General features: G+C 42.1%; 1 protein-coding gene across 4 annotated transcripts; it reads left to right on the forward strand.

The window, feature by feature from the left end:
- Positions 1–11,308: 11,308 nt before the first annotated feature.
- On the forward strand, positions 11,309–27,083 carry LOC139546678 (vesicle-trafficking protein SEC22a-like). Of its 4 annotated transcripts, none has more exons than XM_071355330.1 (7): positions 11,309–11,480; positions 16,058–16,271; positions 18,960–19,123; positions 19,423–19,593; positions 23,045–23,163; positions 23,473–23,541; positions 25,322–26,083. In XM_071355330.1, the coding sequence occupies exons 2-7, from the start codon at positions 16,090–16,092 to the stop codon at positions 25,520–25,522; spliced, it is 906 nt and encodes a 301-aa protein (XP_071211431.1). In that variant the 5' UTR covers positions 11,309–11,480; positions 16,058–16,089; the 3' UTR covers positions 25,523–26,083. The 4 variants fall into 4 exon arrangements, with proteins under 4 accessions (XP_071211431.1, XP_071211432.1, XP_071211430.1 ...); XM_071355331.1 differs by lacking the exons at positions 11,309–11,480; positions 25,322–26,083 and adding exons at positions 14,259–14,490; positions 26,931–27,083; XM_071355329.1 differs by lacking the exon at positions 11,309–11,480 and adding an exon at positions 14,259–14,490.
- Positions 27,084–27,309: the final 226 nt, after the last annotated feature.

Below are 27,309 nucleotides of genomic sequence, written 5' to 3' on the forward strand. Positions count from 1 at the left end.
AGGTAGTCATTAAAAAATCATGTTAAACACTATTATTGCACACAGAGTGAGATCATGCAACGTATTATGTGACTTGTTAAGCACTTTATTTGCTCCTGAACTTTAGGCTTGCCATAACAAAGGGGTTGAATACTTGTAGAAAAGGGGAGCGCTGCTAAGGTACACAATAGTAGATCTTGCTAGACAGATGGTGTTCTTTGGTAAAAGGGGTAAATTGGTCATCAAAAAGAAAGGAGGACCAAGGCACTCTTCATATAATTAATTAAAATGTCTTTATTTGTATGGCATGTTGAATGGAAACAAAGTTTAAAAATGTATTGACATTTCAGCTTTTCATCTAGCTTTTCATTACACTTTGAAATTATGGGCTATTGTGTGTAAGCCATTGACAAAAAATCTCAATTTAATCTAGTTTCAATTCAGACAAACACAACGAAATGTGGACAAAGTCAAGGGGTGTGAATACTTTCTGAAGGCACTGTACATCATAACACTGAACTGTTATGTCCAGACTTTAAATGATTGACATCGCTGTTAGTATCAGGCAGGAAGACACAACTACCCACAACCCACTGGGCACACATTGGTTGAATCAACGTTGTTTCCACGTCATGTTGAATTGATGTCTGTGCTCAGTGGGTTAGTCCTTTTGTGCTGGCAAAATACTCTATATACCATCCTGTTAGCTATTGCTTGGATCTTTTTCCCTTTCATTTAATATTTTTGCATCTCTGGAATATTAGACATTGATCCTAAACAAAAAGGTCTCTGCCTTTGCGGCTATGCCTGCATGAGGTTTGGAAAATTAATTGCCTGGAAGACTATTCAATACACAGAGACGTGTGGACAAATTGGTCTGAATAATAGAAGTCAAATAAATAAATAGACCCTGGAATATCTGCCCTATCTGGCAAAATAAAGATTTTATCCTGCTTCTTTCTCTCAACGCAGTAATCAAAATGATTTACACCCTCAGCTGGAAGATCCATACTCTCATTTTGTTCGGAGTGCTATAGAGCTGCCAGTCAACGGCCACTATAACTGCTTCCCTCTTTGTTTGCTGATAGAAATTGGAAAATTATAGTTTTGCGTGCCCATCTCAGAGTTTCATTATGTCAGAACTGAATGTTCATACTTTATTGCTCCAGTCTACACTATCAATGGGAAAAGCTGAATGAAAAAGTGTATTACTATCAATGGGAGAAGCTGAGTGGGAGTAACTGAAGTGAGTCGAGGTGGATTGAAATGGCTTTCAAATCCAGTCACCATGTTGAATGGGTCGAAATGTATCCCAAATTGATCAGTGTTTCTAGTTGAATCGACCGTTGGCTGTCTTTACAGGAATAAGAAGTTTTCAGATATCGAGCCCAGGGGGTTGCAGCTTGCCTAGATCCAGTACATTGATTGATTTACAGCCAAATTCCCATCATTATAATGTTAAACTTACTTAGTCTTCATAGACATTCATTTATCTCTCTACCCTCATCTGGTGAAAAACTCGGCTCCAAAAATCAATTAAGAGACCATGCCTAACTGTGAAAGGACAACTGACGTTGACTCCTGACATGTTGAACTGTTGCACCCTCTATAGCCACCATGGTTATTATTTGAACCTGCTTGCCATCTATGAACATTTCAACGTCTTCAAAAATGATCTGACCTTAATGGCTGCATGTACTCCTAAATCTCTACCCAGTGCAGTCTTTACTCTTTGGGGTTTTAGGCTGAGTATCTGTAAAGTACTCTGTGCCAACTGCTGATGTATAAAGTGCTTTATAAAATACATTTGATTGATGTTCTCAACAAGGTTAAGATAAATGCTTTTAAAAGTTTACAGCCAACCACAAGTGAATCAGCTTTACATAAACAAGCGATATATAGAGAGAGAGACCACATCTCGCCGTGCCACTGTCCCTCCCCATTTATTTAGTCCGTGTGAATGACAGCATCGCCTTGCTCTCACCTGACAGGCTTTCACCGCAAAACATTCCCCTGGACCACTGGCCATTCATCAAGTTGTCAGTGCAGCAGACATCCATCATCGTCACCATGTAGCTACAGGACCCACAGCCTGGCCTGCTGGAACCGAGAGGGAGGGAAGAGATGGATTCTGGGAGGTCCCTCCATGCTGAAATGGCCACATGAGGATCAGTGCACTCTGGGGATATAGGGTGGGTTTATTTAAAGTGAGGGCGTGATGAGAAACTGGCTTCAAATGTGATTCTTCTCTTTTTCTGTTACTCAGTTGGTAGAACATGGTGCTTGCAACTTGCTAAGCTACCGCTAGTCAAGTAAAACACACTGTACTAGCGATCTTAACCAAATACCTAGCGACCTCATCAAGAGGTTTGCACCTCGTGACATAACGGTTAAGGTGTTGGCTTGACAGTCGCTGGACCTGGACTTGAGTCCCGGGTCGGTGGTACCAGGCTTCCCCTCAAATTCGCCACATTGGTGCCGTGAGTCCGTCAGAGGGGCATGTACAAATAAGGGGCTTGGTTTATAAAAGCATGTTGACGCGCTCTCCAGAAGGAAGGGGTTAATGTAGCGATGTTAACCAAGCGACCTCTTTATCAGGTTCAGGCCTCTTGGCATGACAGTTAAGTTGTTAACTTGACAGTCGTTGGACCCGGGTTTGAGAACAATGATGTATATAAACACCAGATTGCTGATGCTATGTATTGGCCAATGAGAGGCTTTGAAGCCCCCGGTAGGCCCTATTGGTACTCCTCAGAAGAAGCACCATAGTAGGGGGTCCCAGACTCGGTCCTGGGGTCTCCTAGGGGTACACGTTTCGGTTTTTTCCATAGCACTACAGGCGCGTTGGTTATTTAGCAACAAAACCGATGCATGAGTAACTATGGGGTAAAACAGACAGGGTTGGCTTAGACGGTTAACATGTAAACTATATTTTGTCTCCAAATGTTTATTGAAAACATAGAATGAATGCATTAGTAATCTAGTTGACACCAGTCAAGCTGTGTGCTTCATTTGGGTACCGGGGAGAAACTGCAATAACTCAAACAGCGGAAGGAAAGATTGTACCTGTGCAAAATGTCCAAATGTCATCAGTTCAACCAGTTTTAAGGCAATGAAGAGCTGAGAAAACAGTGAAACACATTTCTGATCAATCAATCAATCAATCAATTTTATTTTATATAGCCCTTCGTACATCAGCTAATATCTCGAAGTGCTGTACAGACACCCAGCCTAAAACCCCAAACAGCTAGTAATGCAGGTGTAGAAGCACGGTGGCTAGGAAAAACTCCCTAGAAAGGCCAAAACCTAGGAAGAAACCTAGAGAGGAACCAGGCTATGAGGGGTGGCCAGTCCTCTTCTGGCTGTGCCGGGTGGAGATTATAACAGAACTATGCCAAGATGTTCAAAAATGTTCATAAGTGACAAGCATGGTCAAATAATAATCATGAATAATTTTCAGTTGGCTTTTCATAGCCGATCATCAAGAGTTGAAAAACAACAGGTCTGGGACAGGTAGCGGTTCCATAACCGCAGGCAGAACAGCTGAAACTGGAATAGCAGCAAGGCCAGGCGGACTGGGGACAGCAAGGAGTCACCACGGGCGGCAGTCCCGACGCATGGTCCTAGGGCCCAGGTCCTCCGAGAGAAAGAAAGAGAGAAGGAGAAAATTAGAGAGAGCCAAGATTTTCAAAATTTCCATAAATGACAAGCATGGTCAAATAATAATCAGGAATAAATCTCAGTTGGCTTTTCATAGCCGATCATTAAGAGTTGAAAACAGCAGGTCTGGGACAGGTAGGGGTTCCATAACCGCAGGCAGAACAGTTGAAACTGGAATAGCAGCAGGAATAGCAGCAAGGCCAGGCGGACTGGGGACAGCAAGGAGTCACCACGGCCGGTAGTCCCGACGTATGGTCCTAGGGCTCAGGTCCTCCGAGAGAAAGAAAGAGAGAAGGAGAAAATTAGAGAGAGCCAAGATTTTCAAAATGTTCATAAATGACAAGCATGGTCAAATAATAATCAGGAATAAATCTCAGTTGGCTTTTCATAGCCGATCATTAAGAGTTGAAAACAGCAGGTCTGGGACAGGTAGGGGTTCCGTAACCACAGGCAGAACAGTTGAAACTGGAATAGCAGCAAGGCCAGGCGGACTGGGGACAGCAAGGTGTCATCATGCCCGGTAGTCCTGACGTATGGTCCTAGGGCTCAGGTTCTCAGAGAGAAAGAGAGAACGAGAGAATTAGAGAGAGCATACTTAAAATTCACACAGGACACTGGATAAGACAGGAGAAGTACTCCAGGTAACCAACTGACCCTAGCCCCCCGACACAAACTACTGCAGCATAAATACTGGAGGCTGAGACAGGAGCGGTCAGGAGACACTGTGGCCCCATCCGAAGAAACCCCCGGACAGGGCCAAAAAGACTTCAGTTTGTCTTAAGCGCATATTTTAAGTACTGTCTGCTTGCATAACAGTGTCAAAGATAACGCATTACACGCACATTTGCATTTTCTCAAGAGATGCTGAAAGAAAAATCATATTTCTCTACTTTCTGAGACAAAATTAACATTTGTTGTATAACATTTTACTGCAAGAAATGCATAATTCAGCAGGAGTTAATATTATATTATGTTACATGTGAGAGGTTGTAGGCCTACAGTCAGTGTCCATATTTCAGTTACTATTCCATCTAACCCATATGAACTTAAATTAGGAATATTCTGTTTATTACAGGGATACTTGGGAGCGGGATATCAAAGGTGCATGTAAACAGCTTATCCCAAATAAGACCTTAAGCGGGACATGTGCTACTTTCCAGAAAACTGTGCGTCAGTGACACGTGGTCAGTGAAACATGTGTTGTTGTTTTGGCTCTGTGCTCCAGCACTCTGGATTTGAAATTATATCATGACTATGAAGTTAAAGTGCAGACTGTCAGCTTTACTTCCATCCATATCGGGTGAACCGTTTAAAAATTACAGCACCTTTTTGTTTATAGTCCCCCCATTTTAAGGGACCAAAAGTATTGGGACAAATTCAATTACAGTATATGTGTATTAAAGTAGGTCCCATATTCATAGCACGCAATGACTACATCAAGCATGTGACTAACATTTGTTGGATGCATTTGCTGTTTGTTTTGGTTGTGTTTCAGATTATTGTAAATAAGAATATGTTTTTTAACACTTTATATTAATGTGGATCCTACCATGATTACGGAAAATCTGAATGAATTGTGAATAATGATGAGTAAGAAAATTAGACACACAAATGTCATAACCCCCCCCCCCACCCTAAAAAAACCCCCACCTCCCCTGTTATTGTAATGAGGAAAGGTTAGCATGTCTTGGGGATATGCGTCTTTAACTTTCTCACTCATCATTATTCACGATTCATTCAGGATTATCCATAGTCCACATTAAGTGTTTAAAAAAAATTTAAATTCTTATTTACAATGAAAGTGACTCCAAGATGACACAATATATTATTTATGATTCATTTCTAGTTATTTTATTTTATTTATTATTTTATTTCACCTTTATCTAACTAGGCAAGTCAATGAAGAACAATGACTGCTTACCAAGAAGCAAACGGCCTCCTGCAGGGACGGGGGTAGGGATTAAAAATGTAGGACAAAACACACATAACAACAAGAGAGACACCACCACATAGAGACAAGACAGCATGGTAGCAACACATGACAACACAGCATGGTAGCAACAAATGACAAGACAGCATGGCAGCAACACATGACAACACAGCATGGCAGCAACACAACATGGCAGCAGCACAAACATTGTTGTGCACAGACAACAGCACAAAGGGCAACAAGACAGAGACAACCAGACAACACGCGAAGTGTCAGAGTGTCCATGATTGAGTCTTTGAATGTAGAGATGGAGATAAAACTGTCCAGTTTGAGTGTTTTTTTCCATCTCGTTCCAGTCGCTAGCTGCAGCGAACTAAAAAGAGGAGCGACCCAGGGTGTGTGTGCTTTGGAGACCTTTAACAGAATGTGACAGAATGGGGTGTTGTATGTGGAGGATGAGGATTACAGTAGGTATCTCAGATAGGGGGGAGTGGGGTCTATGAAGGTTTTACGACTGGCAGAACGAGTGTTTGTATGTGGCGGATGAGGATTGCAGTAGGTATCTCAGATAAGCGGGAGTGAGGTCTATGAGGGTTTTATAAATAAGCATCAACCAGTCAGGTATACAGAGATGGACAGTTTACAGAGAAGTATAGAGTGCAGTGATGTGTCCTATAAGGAGCATTGGTAGCAAATCTGATGGCCAAATGGTAAGAATATCTAGCCACTAGAGTGCACCATTACATGCCGATCTATATATTACATTCTTCTACCGAACCACATGACCTTTGTTTTGGAGGTGTTCAGAACAAGGTTAAGGGCAGAGAAAGCTTGTTGGACACTAAGAAAGCTTTGTTGTAGAGCGTTTAACACAAAATCCGGGGAGGGGCCAGCTGAGTATAAACCTGTATCATCTGCATATGTGGATGAGAGAGCTTCCTACTGCATGAGCTATGTTGTTGATGTAAATTGAGAAGAGTGTGGGGCCTATGATGGAGCCTTGGGGTACTCCCATGGTGACAGCCAGTGTCTGAGACAGCTAATATTCTGACTTTACAGACTGCATTATTTGAACGAGGTAGTTAGCAAACCAGGCCAAAGACCCCTCAGAAACACCAATACTCCTTAGCTGACCCACAAGAATGAAATGGTCTACCTTATCAAAGGCTTTGGCTAAGTCAATAAAAATAGCAGCACAACATTGCTTAGAATCAAGGGCACTGGTGACATCATTTAGAACTTTTAAGAAATAATAATAATCCGAAACACAGCCAAAACTAACAGCAAATGCATCCAACAAATTTGTAAAGTCACAAGCTTGATGTAATTGCGTGCTATGAATATGGCACCAAATACTTAACTTTTTACTACTTTAATACACATATAAGTGAATTTGTCCTAATACTTTTGGTCCCCCTAAAATGGGAGGACAATGTCCAAAAAGAGCTGTAATTTCTAAACGGTTCACCCGATATGGATGAAAATACCTTCAAATTAATTTCAAATTCTAAGTGCTGGAGTACAGAGCCAAAACAACAAAAAATGTGTCACTATCCCATTACTTTCGGAGCTCACTGTAAATCGTTGGTTGAGACCCTTTTGGGGCCACCCCTCCAATTCGCTACAATACTCTCTTTCATAAATAAGAAATGCCTGCTAGCCATATCATTTATATATAAATGTTTAGCAATTGAATCTCTATTGTTCGATCCTAGGTGTGCTGGAATTTCACTCCTTTTGCACAGGTCTCTTGTCACGTGGTTTCTCCTGTCTAGGAGGTTTTCACTAACCTTACCAAAACAGGAATGCTTATGTTAATTGCATTTATATTGTTTCACGTGTTAAGTGTTTTCCATTGCAATGTAAAGTGTGCCATAAGTTTGCCTTTCAAGCGATTTATCACTGTTTATTCAGAATTAGCTGTTGGTAGGCTAGGTCGGAATTATTTCTGTCATTCATACATTCTCTCTCAAGACTGCCACCAATGATGAAAGGGCATTGAAGTTAATAATGCTTCCTTTTCTTTATGTAAATCACATTACTAGAATATCAGGTCATAATCAACTTGCAATCTGAACAGTTCAAGTAAACCCAATCATAATGATAACAACAGAACACTGAGCTTTGTTTGACTGAGTCTAATATTTGCCAATGCAAATTACTCCACTCCACTGGGGAGCACATATTTAATAAAAGGTTAAAGGTAAAAGCCTGAACCTGCAGGAGCGGAGGAGCGTGTATCTGAAAATCATTAGCAGACCTGAACCACAGTAATTACAAATATTTACCGGCTCATCAATAATCCATGCATTCCTAAAGGGTGCATGGAGAATCACACAGGTTGCATCCTAAATTGCACCCTATTCTTAGATAGTGCACTACTTTTGACGAGAACCCTATGGGCCCTGATCAAAAACAATGCACTATATAAAGAATAGGATGCCATTTGGGACACATCCACAGCTGGGCACAGTTAGTTCATCCGTAATGCTGCGTGTGCTGAATCTTAAAGCAGTTCTGCTTCACCTGAGTACTAGCTGGACTTTTAATAATTAGAGCACAAAAACTGTAGCTAGTTAGTTCTCCATGGTGATACTCATATGACAATTCCGTGAATGCAAATAGGAATAGCAGTGATGATGAGGTGGTGTTTTCCTCTTCTCCATGAACCTTAGCTCCGATCAGTGTGTAAGCAGTTGATGTTATTATTTAATAAACAGACCACAAAGCAAATCAGGGGGAGAAAAATCATACGGGGAGGCAGATGATCATTCTCCCCTGTCCTCAGTGATGCTCTCTCAGTGCTTTTCTCCACAGAACAAAGGGACAGGATGTAGTTTATAACCCAGCCCTAGCCTGTGGTTGACCAATTAGAATTCCTTGCAATAAAACTGTATCCTATTTCAGGTTGGACCAATGAGAACATGCAACACCATAAGTTCAGGACTGACATTCCTAACAGATGTTGAACTGAAAACCAACTATTTCCATTGATAATTCCATATGGACCGTTAGTACTCTATTGACTTTCAGTACTTTTGACCTCTCGTCCTCAGCGTTGTGTGTTTATCTTCAAAATATTATTAGAAGTGTCACAGTCATAACATTACCTACGGCTAATGGAGATCCTACCGTTCCAGACACACACACACACACACACACTGAAAGGGAAAGGGCACTGTGGATTTCCATCAAGTGGGTTCATTCGTTTTATGAGTACCCTCAAGTGCTTTCTCTAAGGAGTGATATTCACCTGCCTATTTCTATTGTCAATTTGCTTGAGTCACTAGCACGATACCTTTTCATTTATGTTTGTTGCCCAAAATATATATGGCAAACAGAACCATTTAGCTCAAGGATTTGCAGGCAGAATGAGGAAACTTTAAAACGATTCAAATTATGACAATTAAGTGAGTCTTTGTAACAGGAGTAAATTGACATGAAGACACAGTGGCTCCCCATGGGCCAGAGTTGTACAACCCTGCTGCAATACATAACTTTCTGGGTTACAGTATTGCCTGCACCTGTCCTCATTCCGAATATAAGTTATATTCTAGACAGAAATAAACATGTACAGTACCAGTCAAAAGTTTGGACACACCTACAGTACTCATTCAAGGGTTTTTCTTTATTTAGACTATTTTCTGCATTGTAGAATAATAGTGAAGAGATCAAAACTATGAAATAACACATGGAATCATGTAGTAACCAAAAAAAGTGTTAAACAAATAAAAATATATTTTATGTTTTAGATTCTTCAAAGTAGCCACTCGTTGCCTTGATGACAGCTTTGCACACGCTTAGCATTCTCTCAACCAGCTTAATGAGGAATGCTTTTCCAACAGTCTTGAAGGAGTTCCCACATATGCTGAGCACTTGTTTGTTGCTTTTCCTTCATTCTGCGGTCATACTCATCCCGAACCCTCTCAATTGGGTTGAGGTCAGTGATTGTGGAGGCCAGGTCATCTGAAGCAGCACTCCATCACTCTCCTTCTTGGTGAAATAGCCCTTACACAGCCAGGAGGTGTGTTTTGGGTCATTGTCCTGTTGAAAAACAAGCGATAGTCCCACACAAAAAAAAGTATATATATTTTGATTTGTTTAACACTTTTTTGGTTATTACATGATTCCATATGTGTTATTTCATAGTTTTGATGTCTTCACTTTTATTCTACAATGTAGAAAATAGTCAAAATAAAGAAAAACCCTTGAATGAGTAGGTGTTTCCAAACTTTTGACTGGTAATGTATATATATATTATTATAGTTCTTATCTGGCTAATGTTGTTATTGGCTGCATTGTTTGAATGGAATGTTGGCATGTTGGCAGTTATTTTGAACATTTTTATGGAATCATTCCTATTAAACCGTCTGGCTTGGGGCCTCACGAGTGGCGCAGCTGTCTAAGGCACTACATCGCAGTGCTTGAGGCATCACTACAGACCTGGGTTTGATCCCAGGCTGTGTCACAGCCGGCCGTGACCGGGAGACCAATGAGGCGGCGCACAATTTTCCCAGCGTCGTCTGGTTTAAGGGAGGGTTTGGCCGGCCAGGATTTCCTTGTCCCAATGTGCTCTAGCGGTCCAGGCGCCTTCAAGCTGACTTCAGGCGCCTTCAAGCTGACTGTGTTTCCTCAGAAACATTGGTGTGGCTTGCTTCCGGGTTAAGCGAGCAGTGTGTCTAGAAGCAGTGTGGCTTGGCAGGGTTGTATTTCGGAGGACGCATGGCTCTCTCCCGAGTCCATAGGGGAGTTGCAGCGATGGGACAAGACTGTAACTTTCAATTGGGGAGAAAAAAAGGAACAAATAAAAAATTGACCTAGCTAGCTGACAAACATACAGTGTAGATAACTTTCAAATTCATTATTTTACACATCACAGCACTGGCAAGCCATGGTTGACCAACTCCCTTGCCAAAATGGCTGACCTTTAAAACCCATCATAAGAAGGCCCCTGTCTATTCTAATTCCTAATTCTATGGGTACAGTCCAATGATGTGTACAAACCAATAATTAATATATACACTAGATGACTAACAGGGGGTGCTGAAGCCACCACACCTCCATCTTGGCACTCCCCCACATTTGTAGAAATTATTTTGGAAGCAATAGATTTGCATTTACTAATGTCTACATTTGTTTTTGCCACGTTTATTATATTACAGACACCTTAATGCATATGTTTAAATGATATTATGTGAGCTAAACATAAAAATACTGTCCCCACTACAACAACAACAAAATACTTAAAAACATGTAATTTTGTTCTTAACATTTAAATGAAATACTATGGAGGACTGCTTTTCTGAGGAGTGCCAATATGGCAGACTGGTGGCTTCAAAGCCCCTCATTGGACAATAAAAAGCATCCGCAGTGCCTTTGGAAAGTATTCAGACCCCTTGACTTTTTCCACATTTTGTTACGTTACAGTCTTATTGTAAAATAAAAAAAATAAAAAATCATTCTCAGCAATCTACACCCATAACAAAGCGAAAACAGCTTTTTAGAAAGTTTAGCAAATTTATAAATAATAAAACACAGAAATAACTTATTTACATAAGTGTTCAGACCCTTTGCTATGAGACTGGAAATTGAGCTCAGGTGCATCCTGTTTCCATTGATCATCCTTGAGATGTTTCTACAACTTGATTGGAGTCCACCTGTGGTAAATTCAATTGATTGGACATGATTTGGAAAGGCACACACCTGTCTATATAAGGTCCCACAGTTGACAGTGCATGTCAGAGCAAAAACCAAGCATTGAGGTCGAAGGAATTGTCCAAAAAATGTCTGCAGCATTGAAGGCCTTCATCATTCTTAAATGGAAGAAGTTTGTAACCATCAAGACTCCTCCTAGAGCTGGCCGCCCTGCCAAACTGAGCAATTGGGGGAGAAGAGCCTTTCCGAATGTACTGTAAGTACAGTCTACTACTCAATGGGGAGGGCATGAACGGAAACAACACAGCAATAACACCAGGACACAGTACCCTTTGCTCCCGCTTGACAAGCACTACTGTCTGGCAACGGTGTGGGAAGTAGCTACCTAGTAGCCAATACAGTCACAGTAAACACACGCATCATCAATACTTTTAATCAAAATTATTAGCTGGGTGGTTCGATATCAGACCTTATACCATGGGTATGACAGGACATTTATTTTTACTGCTCGAATTACGTTGGTTAACAAGTTTATAATGGCACCTTGGGGGTTTGTGGTATATGGCCAATATACCACAGCTAAGAGCTGTATGCACTCCTCGTTGCATCGTGCTTAAGAACAGCCCTTAGCCGTGGTATATTGTCCATATACTACACCCGCTAGGGCCGTATTGCGTAAGTAAACAATTGTCAGTTTCATAACTGAACATGTCCAATTATTTGTGTAAAACTGACTTACTCATCCTGAATAACAGAATATTGGGATGCAGATACCCCCTTCTTGTGCCATTGAGTACATTCACATTTTTGAAGTAGTCAACTGGGTGGGACTTCCTATGGGTTAAGGAAGGATCACATAATTCCATCCAGGTCACCAGGAGGGCTCAGCCAATGAATTATACTCGTGAGGAAACATTCCAGAACTGCAGGTGACAGTAAAACACCAACCTTTATACCTGTTCAAACAACACACTCTAGTTCAGTGGTTCACAACCAGGGATATAAGGACCCCTGGGGGTACTTGGCCTATCCACAGGGCGTACTTGATAGGACTCATGAGACCATAGGCTTACTGGTGAAATACACATGAGGGGGTACTTCAGGGCACAGGAGGTTGGTGGCACCTTAATTGTGGACGACGGGCTCATGGTAATGGCTGGAGCAGAATGAGTGGAATTGTATCAAATACTGTACATCAAACGCATGGTTTCCATATGTTTGATGCCATTCCATTAGCTAGGTTCCAGACATTATTATGAGCCGTCCTCCCTTCAGCAGCCTCCACTGCTTCAGGGTTACTTCGGGCAGAGCATAATTCAGTTGGTGGTACAGTAGCTGAAAAAGGTTGGGAACCACTGCTCTATGTGACAGAGTGCACACTTTCAGTTTGTTTGCCAACTCATAGAAGAAGAAATGGTCTACTTCAAAATCAAGATGGTGCTGCCATGCTCTCACAGATGCCATAATGTGACAGATACAATTTTGTGATGTCTATCTAAACTCTGTCTGGTAAACAGACAGAGTTTCTATCCTGTGTGTACAGTAGCTAGTTAGCTTTCCAATGGATGTAACTGGAACGGACCATGCTTGGCGGGAAGATGGCAGAAGTGGATGCAAATTTGGTGAAGACGAATGTTCTGAATGGACAAGAGTAGTATCAAAAACTGGAACATAAAGGAAATTGTCTAAAATTGGAGTGGAGGATACGTGTGTGAATGATAATGAATTGCTTGTTGGGATGCGTTTGTTGAGTAAGGATGCATATGTGGGGAAACCCGTTTGAGGTGTCAAATGGTGAAGTATACGTTTGGAAAAATGGAGTTTGTCAGAGTGACCAGGCGTGGTCTTATTTTGATTCATTGTATTTCTGAAGAACAGAGGAAGATTGCAGTGGGTCTCAAAATAATCCGGACAACTAAAGTTTTGTGTTTTGAACTTCGGGGTAGAGCACCTGTCACAGGAGTAATCTCAGGGGTGATAACGGATATTCAGGTTGAATACCCGAAGAGAATTCCTGGTGTTGTTGGTGCCCGGCGTCTGACCCACTGGGTGAATGGCGAACAAGACGAAAGTCTGTTGGTCCTGTTGGTTTTTGATGAAGAGCAAATACCTACGCAAGTGTTGCTTGGTTTTATAAGATACGCCATAAGAGGCTTCGTCCCCAAACCCCTGCATTGTAAGAATTGTAAAGGATTTGGCCATGTTTAAAGGGTGTGCAGACGAACAGAGTATACTGAAGAACGGTGTGTAGAAGGACGACGGTGTTGCAATTGTGGTGGGGATCTTGAGTTCATGGAGTGCACTGTAAGGGTGAAGGAGATTGAGGTTGCAAAAGTTAGAGCGGTCAATCGAATCTCCTATGTGGAGGCGATTAAAATAATTGAGAAAACATGTGACGCTGGTGAAGATATGGTAGTGGATACACCACATCCTTTAGTAAATGTTTGCTTCCAGACAAAAGATACTGTGTGTTAAAAAGGTGGATTTTTTTGCGTTCATTGCCACAGTTATAAATTGTACAGCACAAGTCTCAAAGAAGTCTAAGAAACTGGACATTATTGTAGCTGTGGCAGAAAAGTTTTTGGGACTTAAGGATTTTACATCTGAAGACTTGTAAGGGGTAAGACCCGCCCTCCCATGTTCCCCTTGAGCCTGTGTAAGCATCAGATCAGTAAAAAAAAAAAAAAAAGATTTATTTTGTTCGGTTTGTATCCCGCATAGTAGGTGGCGGGATGCACATTAAATTGTGTGATCACCAATATACTGTAATGAAACAGCAGAGAGCAGGTCTCGAACCCTCGACCTACCTTCTAGCCCGAAGTCCAGCGCGCTATCGACTGTGCCGCAAAAGCATGCTCGTGCGGCAGAGTCGATTTCCGCGCTTATAAACCCAGGGTCGTTACACTACGTCCTCCTTTCAAAGAGCGCGTGCGACCTCGCGCTAGTTTGCGACTCTACGTCTTACAGGAACGCGCTCACCGGCCAAGCACACGCACTGTCTCGGATGAAAGGTCCGATCACTTCTGACACCAATGTAATGAAACAGGCAGGGAGCAGGTCTCGAACCTTCGACCCCGAGGTCCGGCGCGCTATCGACTGTGCTGCAAAAGCATTCTCGTGCGGCAGAGTCGATTTCCGCGCTTATAAACACAGGGTCGTTACAATACCATAGAAGAAGAATGGATGTAGCTATAAAAATGAAACGTGCCCTGTGATGTTACCGTAGCATCAACTTCGCAGCGGTGCATTGACACGTGTCTTTTCAGGTTAGTTTGCAAAAATAACAATTCCTGTCCATGTGTTTTGAAGGCCATGCTTGACAATGTTAGTTTTGCTTTTCCTAGCTAGCGTCCTACAGCAGTAGCCATGTGCATTAACTAGCTGGTAACTTTAGTTAGCTAATTGACAGCAGGTAGGAGAGCGCAAATTGCTTGTTTGAGGAACTAACGTTAACTAACTAGCCAGGTAACTTTAGCAAGGTGGCGCCTTTGTTTGTGAAATTATGCGACATAGATATAGCTAGATTTTGCAATACTTTTGCAATGCTTTTAAAAACTCCGACTATTGAGCTTGCGATGTAAGTTAAGCTAAACCGCTAACTAGCAACTATCACTATCTTTAATTGCGCAATCCTCAAAGGTTTACCCAGCATTATCCTGCTGCAGAAGGTAACTAGCTAACGTAAACTCACGCAAAGTCGTACATCGCCTTGGTCCGTACAATTTCCCTTATTTTAGGGCCCCCAAAACGTAATGCTTCCAGATCAACTGTAATGGCAATACCATTGTAAAGCATAATTTCTCCCCTTTCCAACATGATCAATTACATGACCTAAACGCTGCCCGTTTCTGCATAATTCAAGCAGGCAATGAGCCCCGTCGGGTCTTTTTAAAAATGGCGGGTGGGGAAGCGAAACTAATGCGTGATAGTGAGAAGGACAGATGTCTTTTGGAAAAATTGCTTTTTTCACTCGATCTGTCCAACTTATCACCTTATCGCCTCTAAAATGTAAATAAAACACTATAAAGAGTTTATATAATGTGTCATTACATACCTATTTGAATGGCGTTTTTAGGGCGGTGCTAAAGTGATCTAAACAGCGCCTTTGAGAATGATGATAAAAAAAATGACTAGGTATCCCCCCTTACCCCTGTCACTGTCCATTTCTTGTTTTTAAACGATGAGAGAAGTGCTACACCTGGTGGAGAGAGATTGTAAGACAGAAATAGTTGCTTTATGCGTGCTGTACGTTACGACATGACACGTCACGATGTAACGGAGGGTCTGTTTTTTTTCAACTTTTCTCCAATACTATAGATCCATTACCATGTCGATCAACGCTTGAATAGAAACCTAGTTCACACCCCCGATTTTGAAGTCAACACAGTCGCTACAATCCCATTAGTTTTCTTTGTAGCCTCGTTTGAATGTTGCGGTTGCACACATTTGTACGGAATGGGGTGAATTTACGTTACTTGTCCAGTGTTGCTGAGCTAGCAATGCCTAGACAATCGCTTATGCGTGGACCATATCATGGCAAACTGACAAATGTTTCAGGCTCACTCAAGACACATGTACCCTGTTAACTAGTTTGCTAGCGAGCGTCTAGACGGTGACGTGGGCACACAGTTGTCGTTAGTACTAGCAGTTCCTCAAGGTGCTATCCAAGGTACTGAACCGTGGCAGTCTAGATTAGATGGTAATATTGATATGCTGCCAGGCTAATCTGGCAATTTTAGTTAACATTTATCAGATTTAGTTAAATTGTATCAGAAAGCTCATGACTTAACAATCATCATGCCCTTGAATCTATGAACATGCTCTGTTTTGAAGGTGTCAGTCCGGAGTGCGTGTAGAGCAGTAAGATGTCCATGGTCCTGTTTGCCTTGGTGATGAGGAGTACGGATGGTCTACCCCTGTCTGCCACCACAGACTATGAGCAGGACGAAGGCCTACAGGAAACCAAGAAGCAGATCAAAACTCTGTCTGAGAAACTCTCCACTTTCCCAAGCCGCTGCTCTCTGAAGACAGGAAAGTTCCATATCCAGTAAGTTTGGGGTAACTGTGAATCATAGTGGTATTATCCAAGATTTTATATTAACTATATTTTCACCACCCAAAGTTGCTAGCAATTCTCTATACCCGCCCAGACTGCATCGGACGCCGTGTCCTCCGAACATGTGCAGACCAGTTGGCTAGAGTTTTTACGGATGTATTCAACATCTATCCCAGTCTGTTGTCCCCACTTGCTTCAAGCTGTCCACCATTGTTCCTGTGCCCAAGACCGCAAAAGTCATTTTGTTCAGTTACCATCACCCTGTAGTTCTCACTTCTGTCACCATGAAGTGCTTTGAGAGTTAAGGAACTTCCAACTTACCGACACTCTAGGCCCACTACAATTTGCGTACCGCCCCAAAAGATACACAGATAATGCAATCGCCGTCACACTGCCCTATCCCATCTGGACATAAGGAATATCTATGTATAATTATAATAATGCTGTTCTTTGACTACAGCTCAGCCTTCAACACCATAGTGCCCTCCAAGCTCATCACTAAGCTCAGGCCCTGGGTCTGAACCCATCCCTGTGCAACGGAGTCCTGGATTCCTAATGGGCCAACCCCAGGTGGTGAAGATAGGCAACACCTCCACTACGTTGATTCTCAACACGGCGGTCCCACAAGGGTGCGTTCTCAGCCCCCTCCTGTACTCCGTTTACCCATGATTGTGTCCACGCATGTCTCTAACTCAATTAGGTTTGAAGACGACACAACATTGGTAGGTCTTAATACCAACAATGACGAGACAGGGTGGAGGTGAGGGCCCTGGCAGAGTGGTGCCAGAAAACACCCTCTCCCTCCGTCAACAAAATGAAGGAGCTTATCGTGGACTTCAGGAGACAGCCGAGAGAGCACGCCCCCATCCACATCGACGGGGCCACAGTGGCGAGGTTGAAACGCTTCAAGTTCCTCAACGTGCACATCACTGACAAACTGAAGTGATCCATTCACAATGTGTTGAAAGCGCAACAGTGCTTCTTCAACCTCAGGAGGCTGAAGAAATTTGGCTTGTCCCTTAAAACCTTCACAAATTTCTACAGATGCACCATCGCAAGTATCCTGTTGGGCTGTATCACATCCTTATATGGCAATTGCACCATCCACAACTGAGGGTGGTGCTGTAAGCCCAACGCATCACCGGGGGCACACTGCCTGCCCTCCAGGACATCTACAGCACCTGGTGTCACAGGAAGGTCAAGAAGATCATCAAGGACCTCCGGCACCCGAGCCACGACATGTTCACCCCGCTACCATCTAGAAGACGCAGAGAGTACAGCTGGGACCGAGAGACTGAAAAAACGTTTAGATATCCAGGCCATCAGACTGTTAAATAGTCACCACTAGCTGGCCTCTGCCCAGTACCCTGCCCTGAACTTAGTCACTGTTACTAGCAGGCTACCTCCCAGTACTCTACCCTGCACCTTAGACTGCTGCTCTGTGTACAGAGTCATTGAACACTGGTCACTAATGTTTACATACTCTTTTACCCACCATATGTATATTCTGTATTGTGGTCTAGGCTTATCCTATATAACTACTGCTGTAAACACCTTTTCTATTCATTTACTGTCCATAATGTCTATCCACACGTCATATATTTATATTCTGGACTGATATTGCTAATTAGGATATTTCTTAATTCCTTCATTGACATTTTTGAGATTTGTGTGTGTTGGGTATTACTGCACTGTTGGAGTTATAAAACATAAGCATTTCTCTGCACTTGCAAAAACCTCTACAAAATGTGTATGTGACCAATAATATTTGATAGTATAATTTTGCTTTGAATGGTGGTGTTATCACTCTGTCCTCATTTTATAAAATGCTTAGCGATTGTCTGTTTACATGGAAATGGGTTATTAGCTAATTGGTCCCATTAAGACAGCAGATATTGGCTTGAATAAAAAGGAGTGTATACACACATGCACATCCCTCTCTCCAGCAGCAGGGTTGGTTGGCCATCCACTCTACAGTCTGAAGCCTCATTTGATATCTCAAGGTCCTTTTTAATCAAGGCTCAACATTGGCCTTGACACTGAAGGAAAGTAACTGAGGATGTGCCAGACGGCATTTAAATCACTGGTTAATTTAATGGAAAGATTTAAAGATCCTTTTGGGCAATGCCTAACTCGGATGTATTGGACCTTTAAGGGGTTCTGCTCCGGGTGGGTGGGGCCTTTAGTCAGCCCCTGCCTGGCACTCTCCAAATTACTGTTATTCATCATAAGCAGAGAGGGGGGAGAAGAGGGAGCTCGCTGTTCCCACTTCCCCCTCTCTTTTTAATGCCTATTGGGTGAGTGTGGTGTTTCTTTCTGTGAAGTTATTTACAGTGGTTAACATACTGGCATCGCTCTACAATGCAGTCACACAACTAACAAGCCTTCAAGCCACCTGATGTTAAAATGTTGAATAGATTTTCTGTAGTTTTATTGATGAATTTGTTGGAAACACGTCTGTGGTGAAGATTTTTTTGTATTAGGCTATATCTTAGAGATCATTCTCCAAACAGATGGTATGATGCCAGTGTTTGTTACAGACATTAATTGAATTTGGTCTTGAAGGTCATCACATGCAGGGGACATTTCTTAGTTTTTTTTTATTTGGTTGGTGTACTTAGATACTGTACTTCCCACTGTTCAGCACTGCAATTGCAGTAGATGATGGTTGTGTGTTAGTTTCACCAGTTCTCTGGGAATAGGATATCTGGCGGTGTGTACGGAGAACTGCCCCAACGACCTGGCCTTCGGTTTCCTGGAAGAGCTGCAGAGGGAGATTCTCGACAGGTGCGACGGCTTTCTCGTCCGCAACACTGTGAGGCCTTACTCCTTCAACGAGTTTGGTGAGTCTCTCCTCTGTTTTCCCTAGCCTGGTCCCATGTTTGTTGGTCCTGTAACCAACTCATATGGTCGGTATGGCATGACAACATGATCTGTGACCCGGGTATGTTTTCCCTACAAATGCATATTTTGCCTTACTGTCAAATCAAACAGGGTTTGTTTTTGAAGCAACACTTTCAAATTGAAACCCTGTTGTACCTACATGATTAGTATGATAATAGTAGTTGTATAACTGCTGCTATGACATTCCTTTCCAGCGTAGGTTGTTTTTTTAATACCCTTTTTTTACTGGCACTTCCAGACGACTTCCTCCAAGATACGATGCAGCGCTACAATAGCCCCCGCTCTCTGACCTCTAAGATCAACCTGGCTGACATGCAGTCAGAGCTCGAGAAGATACCGACATACCAGCTGTCCCCTGAGGACCTACGGTTCGGCTTCCCGCACCGCAAGGTCTTCCACAAGAGCATAAGTAAGTTCCACACATATACGCACCGGGGTTGCCGTTAGCCGGTAATAGCTGGCTTTAGGCTGGATGTAATTTCTTTTTTTAAGCTGACGAATAATATTGGTGCTGGCTAATTGTCCGGGATAAAACAATTCCCATTGCGACATGCTTTGTAGCCTATTCAATGATTGACATACCAGTCGACGTAAATACATTTGACTGGTCGTGCTTATCGGTCTATAGGTTAATTTGCATAATTTAGCTGAATTAAATTGGCACGTACAGTATATTCGTTAAGCATCTTATCACACGCGTACAGCATACAGATACAGAGCATTCTGCTGCAGCATCTTGTGGGGCTTTCAAGACAACTGGCAACTAAAAATACTAGGTCAAATCATGACGTCAGTGATCTTCAGGTTGGAAAGTAAGCTCTAGAAAGAAGCCAGAGTTCCTGAGTTGGATGACAGTTGAAATAGATTTTTACAAGTCACTTTTTTTTTTTTTTCCCCCAGTTGTCTTGCATGCTCGGAAGTCAGCTCTTTCCGAGTTCAGTTATTTTGACCGCAGCAACTGAAGGCAGGCTTAATCAGTGTCACACCACTTTGTAATGAGCTGGAGGCAGTATGTATTTAGACATACTTCATTGTTTGAAACCTGAATGTTTAAATGCATATTATGAGGCATGTCAAAGTAGCCTATTAGATCTCTCTAAATTTTCTAATGTATATTTCTATCTGTCACATGAAACTGCTCACATGTGCAGTGCCATTTTGACAACTGTTTTCCCTCTAATTGTGGAACAAACATTACTGCATAGCCTACTGCCTTGTGTGCATTGCTGCGCTTATGTGAATAAATACTAGTTTATCAACATCTTTTAAGCTAAACGTTCTGATCTGTTGCATCACTCATTGTTTTTAAAAATATTTTTTATTTTAATGTGACCTAGGCCTACTTGTGTGAATTTGGGATTTATCTTTCACAATGGTCCCAGAGTCTGTTTGGATAGGCTATTTCTTTCTCCACAAGCTGACCAATAGAATAGGTAGCCTGACATACTGTAGGCTAGTGACTTGTTGGCTGAGGCCTTTTTCAATCAAAGCACCTAGCTGCCTTTGATGCTTTTAGGCACTGTAAAATATGATTCTTCACATAAGCTTTAACATAATCACTTAACTGTGTACTGAATGACAAATGGATTTCATCTGCATTCCATCTACCTCATTCTAATCTTCCCTTATCCCATTTATCCAAGCCTTTACTGAAGGTATCTCCCATTGTCACGTTAGCACATGTTTAAAATGGCTTCCATCCATTCCATACCTCATGGACAGCTTGGTTGGGAACAGAGCCAAAGTTAATCATATGAAAGCCTTATGGGGCAGCTCTCTGAATGACACCTTACCCTGCAGCTGTTTGTGTGTGTCTGGCCCGGCCACTCCATTAGTGATCCCTGACTGAGACAGGCCTCCATAGAGCCCCCCCCCCCCCCCCCCGCCTGCCTCTCCTGATACTCTGGATCAGTAACTTCTGACACCTTCACATCTGTAACCTCAGCTAAGTGATTCTGCCCTGGGTCACCACAGCTCCTCTGTCTCCCTCAAGAACCACTGCTTTCCTATTCACGTTCCTATCGCTCACTGTGGATATGGGAAGAGTAGAAGGATTCATAATCACATTGTTTTAACGCTGTAGTTAAGATTCCACATTTTTGGATTGAATCAGTGGTTTCTTTTCAGATGTTGGGAGAATTCTAAGATTGCACATGATGGTGTAGTGCAGGGCTATTCAACTGAAGGCCCGAGGGCTAGATCTCACCCTTTTATCAATTTAGTCTTGCCCCTTGTGACAGGCTGGCTGATTGATACCTTGTCATCTTAAAGGCTTGAAAGAGGAACTGAAAAATAAATGGCTGTAAGTCCGCAGTTTTTAAAATAAATGAAGTACTTTTATAAATTAAACGCTGATGGCTAAAACAAATGGTTTTTCCACACAATCAGGAAACCAGAAAAAAACAAGCCCCGATTACACATTGCAGGCACCTGTGCTGATTTAGCCATTCCCACCAATTAGGCAATACAACTGGTAATGTTTGGAGATGAAAGAAAGTGCAGTTTATGGATTAAATGAATGCTGAGTTGATGCAGAAAAGAAATAGCATTGCATCACAATGAATACTTTGAATAAATTTAAAAATATACATTTATTCCATAGTGAACATGAATTAAAAACAATTCTGACCTATTGTCAAAATGGCAAGTGCTACAATGCCTATTAGTGTGGTTTCTGGCTGTTTCTAGCGCTAATTTGGCATGTTTTCATATTTTTTTTTTAAAGTAATTTGCTAAGAATTTGGCTCTTTCAATGGTTGGACTAAGATATTATGACCCCAAGCATGAAAACTAAGACTCCAAATTTCAGTCTGAAGGAAGTATGTTCCAGGAACACATACTGTACGCGCCTCTCTGATGCAACATGTTAAAATGTAATGCTACAACCTAATGACTGGGGCAAATTAATTAAAAGCATACTTCCTTCAGACTGAAATTTGGAATTGGGCTACTTGATTGCCATCTATTTGTTATTTATAACTTTTATTGCGATGATGGCAAGGTCAGATTCAAATATGTTTCTTAAAACAGAGAATCAAATAAATAGCTTGCTGGTCCATGTTTTCACTATCTCTGTGTTAGGGGAGTAAAGAGGAAACATTTAGGTTTCAGAGGATTTTAAAACTACCTGATTACTGTAATCAACATTTATAAGTGCCTTGTATGGCATGTGTTTTTGATAGTTCTTCTGAAGAGGATCACATTCAGCAACCCTGGCATCCAGTAGTCCCATTGGATAACATGTCCTAATAAGCTAAGAAACCCCTGTTCAGACTCCTGATTACCCTAAACGCATTCGTATGAGATAGTTATTAACTAATAATTTAGCTTTAGTGTCACCGCCCATTAATTCTGTTTGTCCGCATCACTTTGAGGCCATTCTAGAGTGAGCTCAGCGTCCCATAATCCTGAGCTGTGGTGGAGAAGCAACATGAGGAATATAGCAGGGGCAGAGATGCCTCTTTTCCTTAGACGTTGTAGTTTCTAGTTTTGCTGTTGTCTCTTTCTTGGTTTTTGTTGGTGTCTGTCCCCTCCAGCAATTCACTTTTTGAATGTGACTCCCATAAAAAATATAGTTGAATAGCCCTGGTGTAGTGCTTTACCGTTTCTTTTTCACCTATTCTCAGAACCCATAAACTAATCCTGCTATATGTAGCCATTTTTAATATTGATATTAATGTAGTCACGACTACTTCACACCAAACCCTAAGTCAGTGAAGTGTCTGTCAGGGAGTGTGTTGTGATGTCCTTCAGGACAGGATGTGGCTGTTTATCAATCAGAGCTTCTTAATGCGTCTATGGCTCATTGGCCAGCAGGTCATTACTGCTGATTCTTTACAGTTCCCTTCCTCTCCTCCCAGCTCCCAGCCAGCAGCTTGAGCCGGTGTCTCTACCTGGCATCATCTCCTGTGTGCTAAGCATCTTCTGTGGAGGCCTCAATCTACTCCAAGGGTTTCATGCCATAGAGGGCTTTATGCAGGTACAGTAAGAACGTAGAGATACATTGCATTTTATTTAATTCTATGGGTATGACAAAAGTGAACACCTGTAACTATAATATGTAAAACCAAGCCTTCATAGGAATCATTTAAACACCTCTTAGTTGGAGATGAGCTTAAGCATTTCAGGAGCTATTTTTGTCCAGTGCTTTTGTTAGCTGGTTGTTTCCGGTTTCACCAAGTCTTTGTGAAAGCCTACCTGCTGCTAAACATTCAGTGGCTATACATTAATTTACCTCAATCTATACTTCTCCCTTCTCTACCTCCTTACCCGTCCTGTGCATCTGCAGAGTCACAACGATGAAGACTTTAATGACATGATTGCCTTTTTCCTGGGCACAGCAGCCTGTTTGTATCAGGTAAGTGATGGCGAGTAAGAGCTGCTTGCCTCTGCCTGGCTGACACTGCTGAGTGACTAACAACCCTGCACTTTACATCACAGCATGATTTACGTCACAACTCTGTACAGAGGGGGGTGTTAGACCATATGCAGTATACAGTGCATTTGGAAAATATTCAGACCCCTTCCCTCTTTCCACATTGTTATGTTACAGCCTTATTCTAAAATGTATTAAATAAAATAAATTCTGCATCAATCTATGCTACCCCATAATGATAACGTGAAAACAGGTTTTCAGAATTTTGCAAATGTATTACGTTTAAAAAAATTATTTTTAAAGACACCTTTACACAGAATTGAGCTCAGGTGCATCCTGTTTCCATTCATCATCCTTGATGTTTCTACAGCTTGATTGGAATCCACCCTTTGGTAAATTCAATTGATTCTACATGATTTGGAAAGGCACTCCTTATATATAATTAGTCCCACAGTTGTCAGAGCAAAAACTAAGCCGTGAGGTTGAAGGAGTTGTCCGCAGAGCTCAGAGACAGGATTATGTTGAGGCACAGATCTGGGGAAGGGTAACAAAACATTTCTGCAGCATTGAAGGTCCCCAAGAACAGTGGCTTCTACCATTCTTAAATAGAAGAAGTTTGGAACCCTCAATACTCTTCCTACAGTTGGCCGCCTGGCCAAACTGAGCAATCAGGGAAGGAGGGCCTTGGTCAGAGGTGACCAAGAACCCAATGGTAACTCTGACAGAGCTCCAGAGTTCCTCCATGGAGATGGTTGTCCTTCTGGAAGGTTCTCCCATCTTTGCAGCACTCCACCAATTAGTCCTTTATGGTAAAGTGGCCAGATGGAAGCCATTCCTTAGTAATGGGCACATGAAAGCCCACTTGGAGTTTGCCGAAATGCACCTAAAGGACTCTCAGACCATGAGAAACAAGATTCTCTGGTCTGATGAAACCAAGATTGAAATCTTTGGCCTGAATGCCAAATGTCACGGCTGGAGGAAACCTGGAAACGCCTTCTCTGGAGAAATTAATCATGCTTCACCATCTTGCAGTCTGATGGACGAATCTGGGTTTGGCGGATGCCAGGAGAACGCTACCTTCCCCAATGCGTAGTGCCAACTGAAGTTTGGAGGAGGAATAATGGTCTGGGGCTGTTTCTCATGGTTTGGGCTAGACCACTTAGTTCCAGTGATGGGAAATCTTAACGCTACAGCATGCAAGGACATTCTAGATGATTCTGTGTTTCCAAATTTGTCAACAGTTTTGGGGAAGACCCTTTCCAGTTTCAGCATGACAGTGACCCCGTGCACAAAGCGAGGTTCATACAGAAATGGTTTGTCGACTGACCTGCACGAGCCCTGACCTCAACCACATCGAACACCTTTGGGATGAATTGGAATGCCGACTGCGAGCCAGCCCAACATCAGTGCCCGAACTCACTAATGCTCGTGGCTGAGATGTTCTAATAGCAGGTGTCCACATACTTTTGGTTGTGTAGTCTAGCTACAATTTTCACATTGTACTCGAAGTGTCCTTGGGTACATTGAAAAGTGCGAAAAATGTATTTGTTTTAAATGGAGTCTATGGCTTTTTTGATTTCTCGTAGCAGATTGACACGTGCACTAAATTGGGGCATCCTGATTTTTTAAAATCATTGATCGTAGCTCTCTTGGTCAAAATTGGACATGGTTTGAAAGCAAAAAGATTGGTTTTCTGCAAGTGATCTTCATTTTCAATACAATGCAGTAGCTCTAGTCTCACAGTTGACCTTTCTCTCTGCAGTTTTACCTGTTTGCTTACTTCTCTGTGAGGAGGAACATTAAGTCATTCCTGGCCTTCGCCCTGATCTGTCTGTCCAACATCTGCCTGTTTGAACTGAGGAACGTGTGGCAGATCCTCTTCCACGTGACTGTAGCGGCCTTCATGATACTACAGATCAGTCTGAGGCAGCTGCAGTGCAAAGCTCCGGACTACAACGTCTGACAAACCACAACCACGAGACTTACAACATGAAAAAAGCAACTTTTGTCTGAAAGATACTTACCACCAACAGCAAACTAGAAACCACTACAATGTCTAAGGAAAAGAGTAATCTCTGCCTTTTATCTTCCTCACGTTGCTTCTCCACCACAGCTCAGGATTGATGGATGCTGAGCTCACTCTAGAGTGACCTCAAAGTGATGCAGACCAATAGAATTAATGGGTGGTGCCACTACAGCTAAATTATTAGTTAATTGGCTAATTACACATGAATGTCTTTGGTGGAATTAACAGGAGTCTGAACAGGGGTTTCTGTCTTAGACTATTAGGACATGTTTGCAAATTGGACTACTAGAGGTCAGGGTTTCTGAATGTGGTCCTCTTTTTGCCATGTGTACTGCATGTCCAGTGAGGTTAGGTCAGTACTCAACTGTCATTCTCTGAATTCCTGGCATCCCATACGTGTCTCACATGTTTAGACCATTTTTGTAGTTAGGCAATTTTTTTGTTGTTGACATGGCTAGTAAATATTTGTATTGATTATGAATAAACTATGTGCATGATTATGGTCTACTTTTTTATTTTGGTCAGTTTTTATATATTTTTTTAAGCCATACAATTATGCACACTCACTAAGCCTGTAATGTCCATGTTTTACTTTTTTGTTGCAGGCATCAGTCATATGCTATTGCTTGATAGCAGAGTTGGGTATGGCATATGTTTAAACAAAAGATGTAATGTGGCGTTATCCCACTGGCACCATTGGGAGGACAATCTTGTCAACTGACAGACCCCTGGTGCAGAGGTGGTAACAAGCAGCCACTGCTGGAAAGGATTTAATTTACCAGTGAGCCCTCACCAACCCCATATTTGAGGGTATTAGTTAATTTAATGATGAGTTGAGGAATTGTGCAAATAATGTTATGGTCTTTATTTTGGGTGTATCCATGGCCAGTGTCAGTCAGACTAAATCTATCTCCACTCATGCAGTGACTAAACATGGAACCAAGTATTAAAAACATTTGGAAACTACCTACATGTATATCTGGGGACTGACTACTGCACTGATTCAAGCCTTAAAGGTTTGAACAATTTAAGGACATGTGCTTGTTTTCAATTAATATGGTCAAATAAACCCAACTTAGCAAAGAGCAATTTCTCAAGCAATAATCTTTGCTAGGACTGTCAGTGGTCTGAGGGAAACTGAAAACTAGCTGTTGTTGGCAGAGGTTTGGGACTCTTGGTCTTACCAATGTATGGCTTGGTGATGTTACCAGGCAGGTCAAAACTACATGACACCAAAACAATCTGAAATTTCACGTGGTCATTTCAATCCTTTCTTATACTTGTGACGACCCTCCCACTCTGTCTGCCGTATTCTTTCTCTTTGCTCTTGTTTTCCTTTTTATAGGATGTCGGTGGGCGGAGCCGGGAGGGTCGTCAGCGAAATGGGACACGCTTGGGTTTGTACCGGAATAAATAGACCTTTTCCCCATTCATTGAGGAGACTCTCAACGCAGACGCACTTGTTGGATTTTGGTTGTGGCTGTTTGTGGTCGTTTTGCTTTGGCACCTTTCAACACCCCTCATTATTACATCTATGCAAGCAACCACTCACTTGCACTACTGACTACATACACCATTGTTAATTGTATATTGTTTACTTTAGTTGAGGAATAACAAAAATAGATTTCTCTACGTTGTCTCCCTTTTTTGTTATGGGCTTTGAGCCGGTTTGTGACACAAAAGGTATTTTCACAGTATTAGTCACACCTCATAGTGTGGCGATA

This window comes from Salvelinus alpinus, chromosome 20 (assembly GCF_045679555.1).
Source record: "Salvelinus alpinus chromosome 20, SLU_Salpinus.1, whole genome shotgun sequence".
Classification (NCBI taxonomy): domain Eukaryota; kingdom Metazoa; phylum Chordata; class Actinopteri; order Salmoniformes; family Salmonidae; genus Salvelinus; species Salvelinus alpinus.

What these genes read in the sequence shown, in the direction of transcription:
- LOC139546678 (XM_071355330.1), top strand. Translation starts at nt 16,090, where the DNA reads ATGTCCATGGTCCTGTTTGCCTTGGTGATGAGGAGTACGGATGGTCTA. An exon ending in TTACTCCTTCAACGAGTTTG is followed by an intron (nt 19,124 to 19,422) that starts GTGAGTCTCTCC and finishes TGGCACTTCCAG; the next exon opens with ACGACTTCCTCCAAGATACG. An exon ending in GGTCTTCCACAAGAGCATAA is followed by an intron (nt 19,594 to 23,044) that starts GTAAGTTCCACA and finishes CTCTCCTCCCAG; the next exon opens with CTCCCAGCCAGCAGCTTGAG.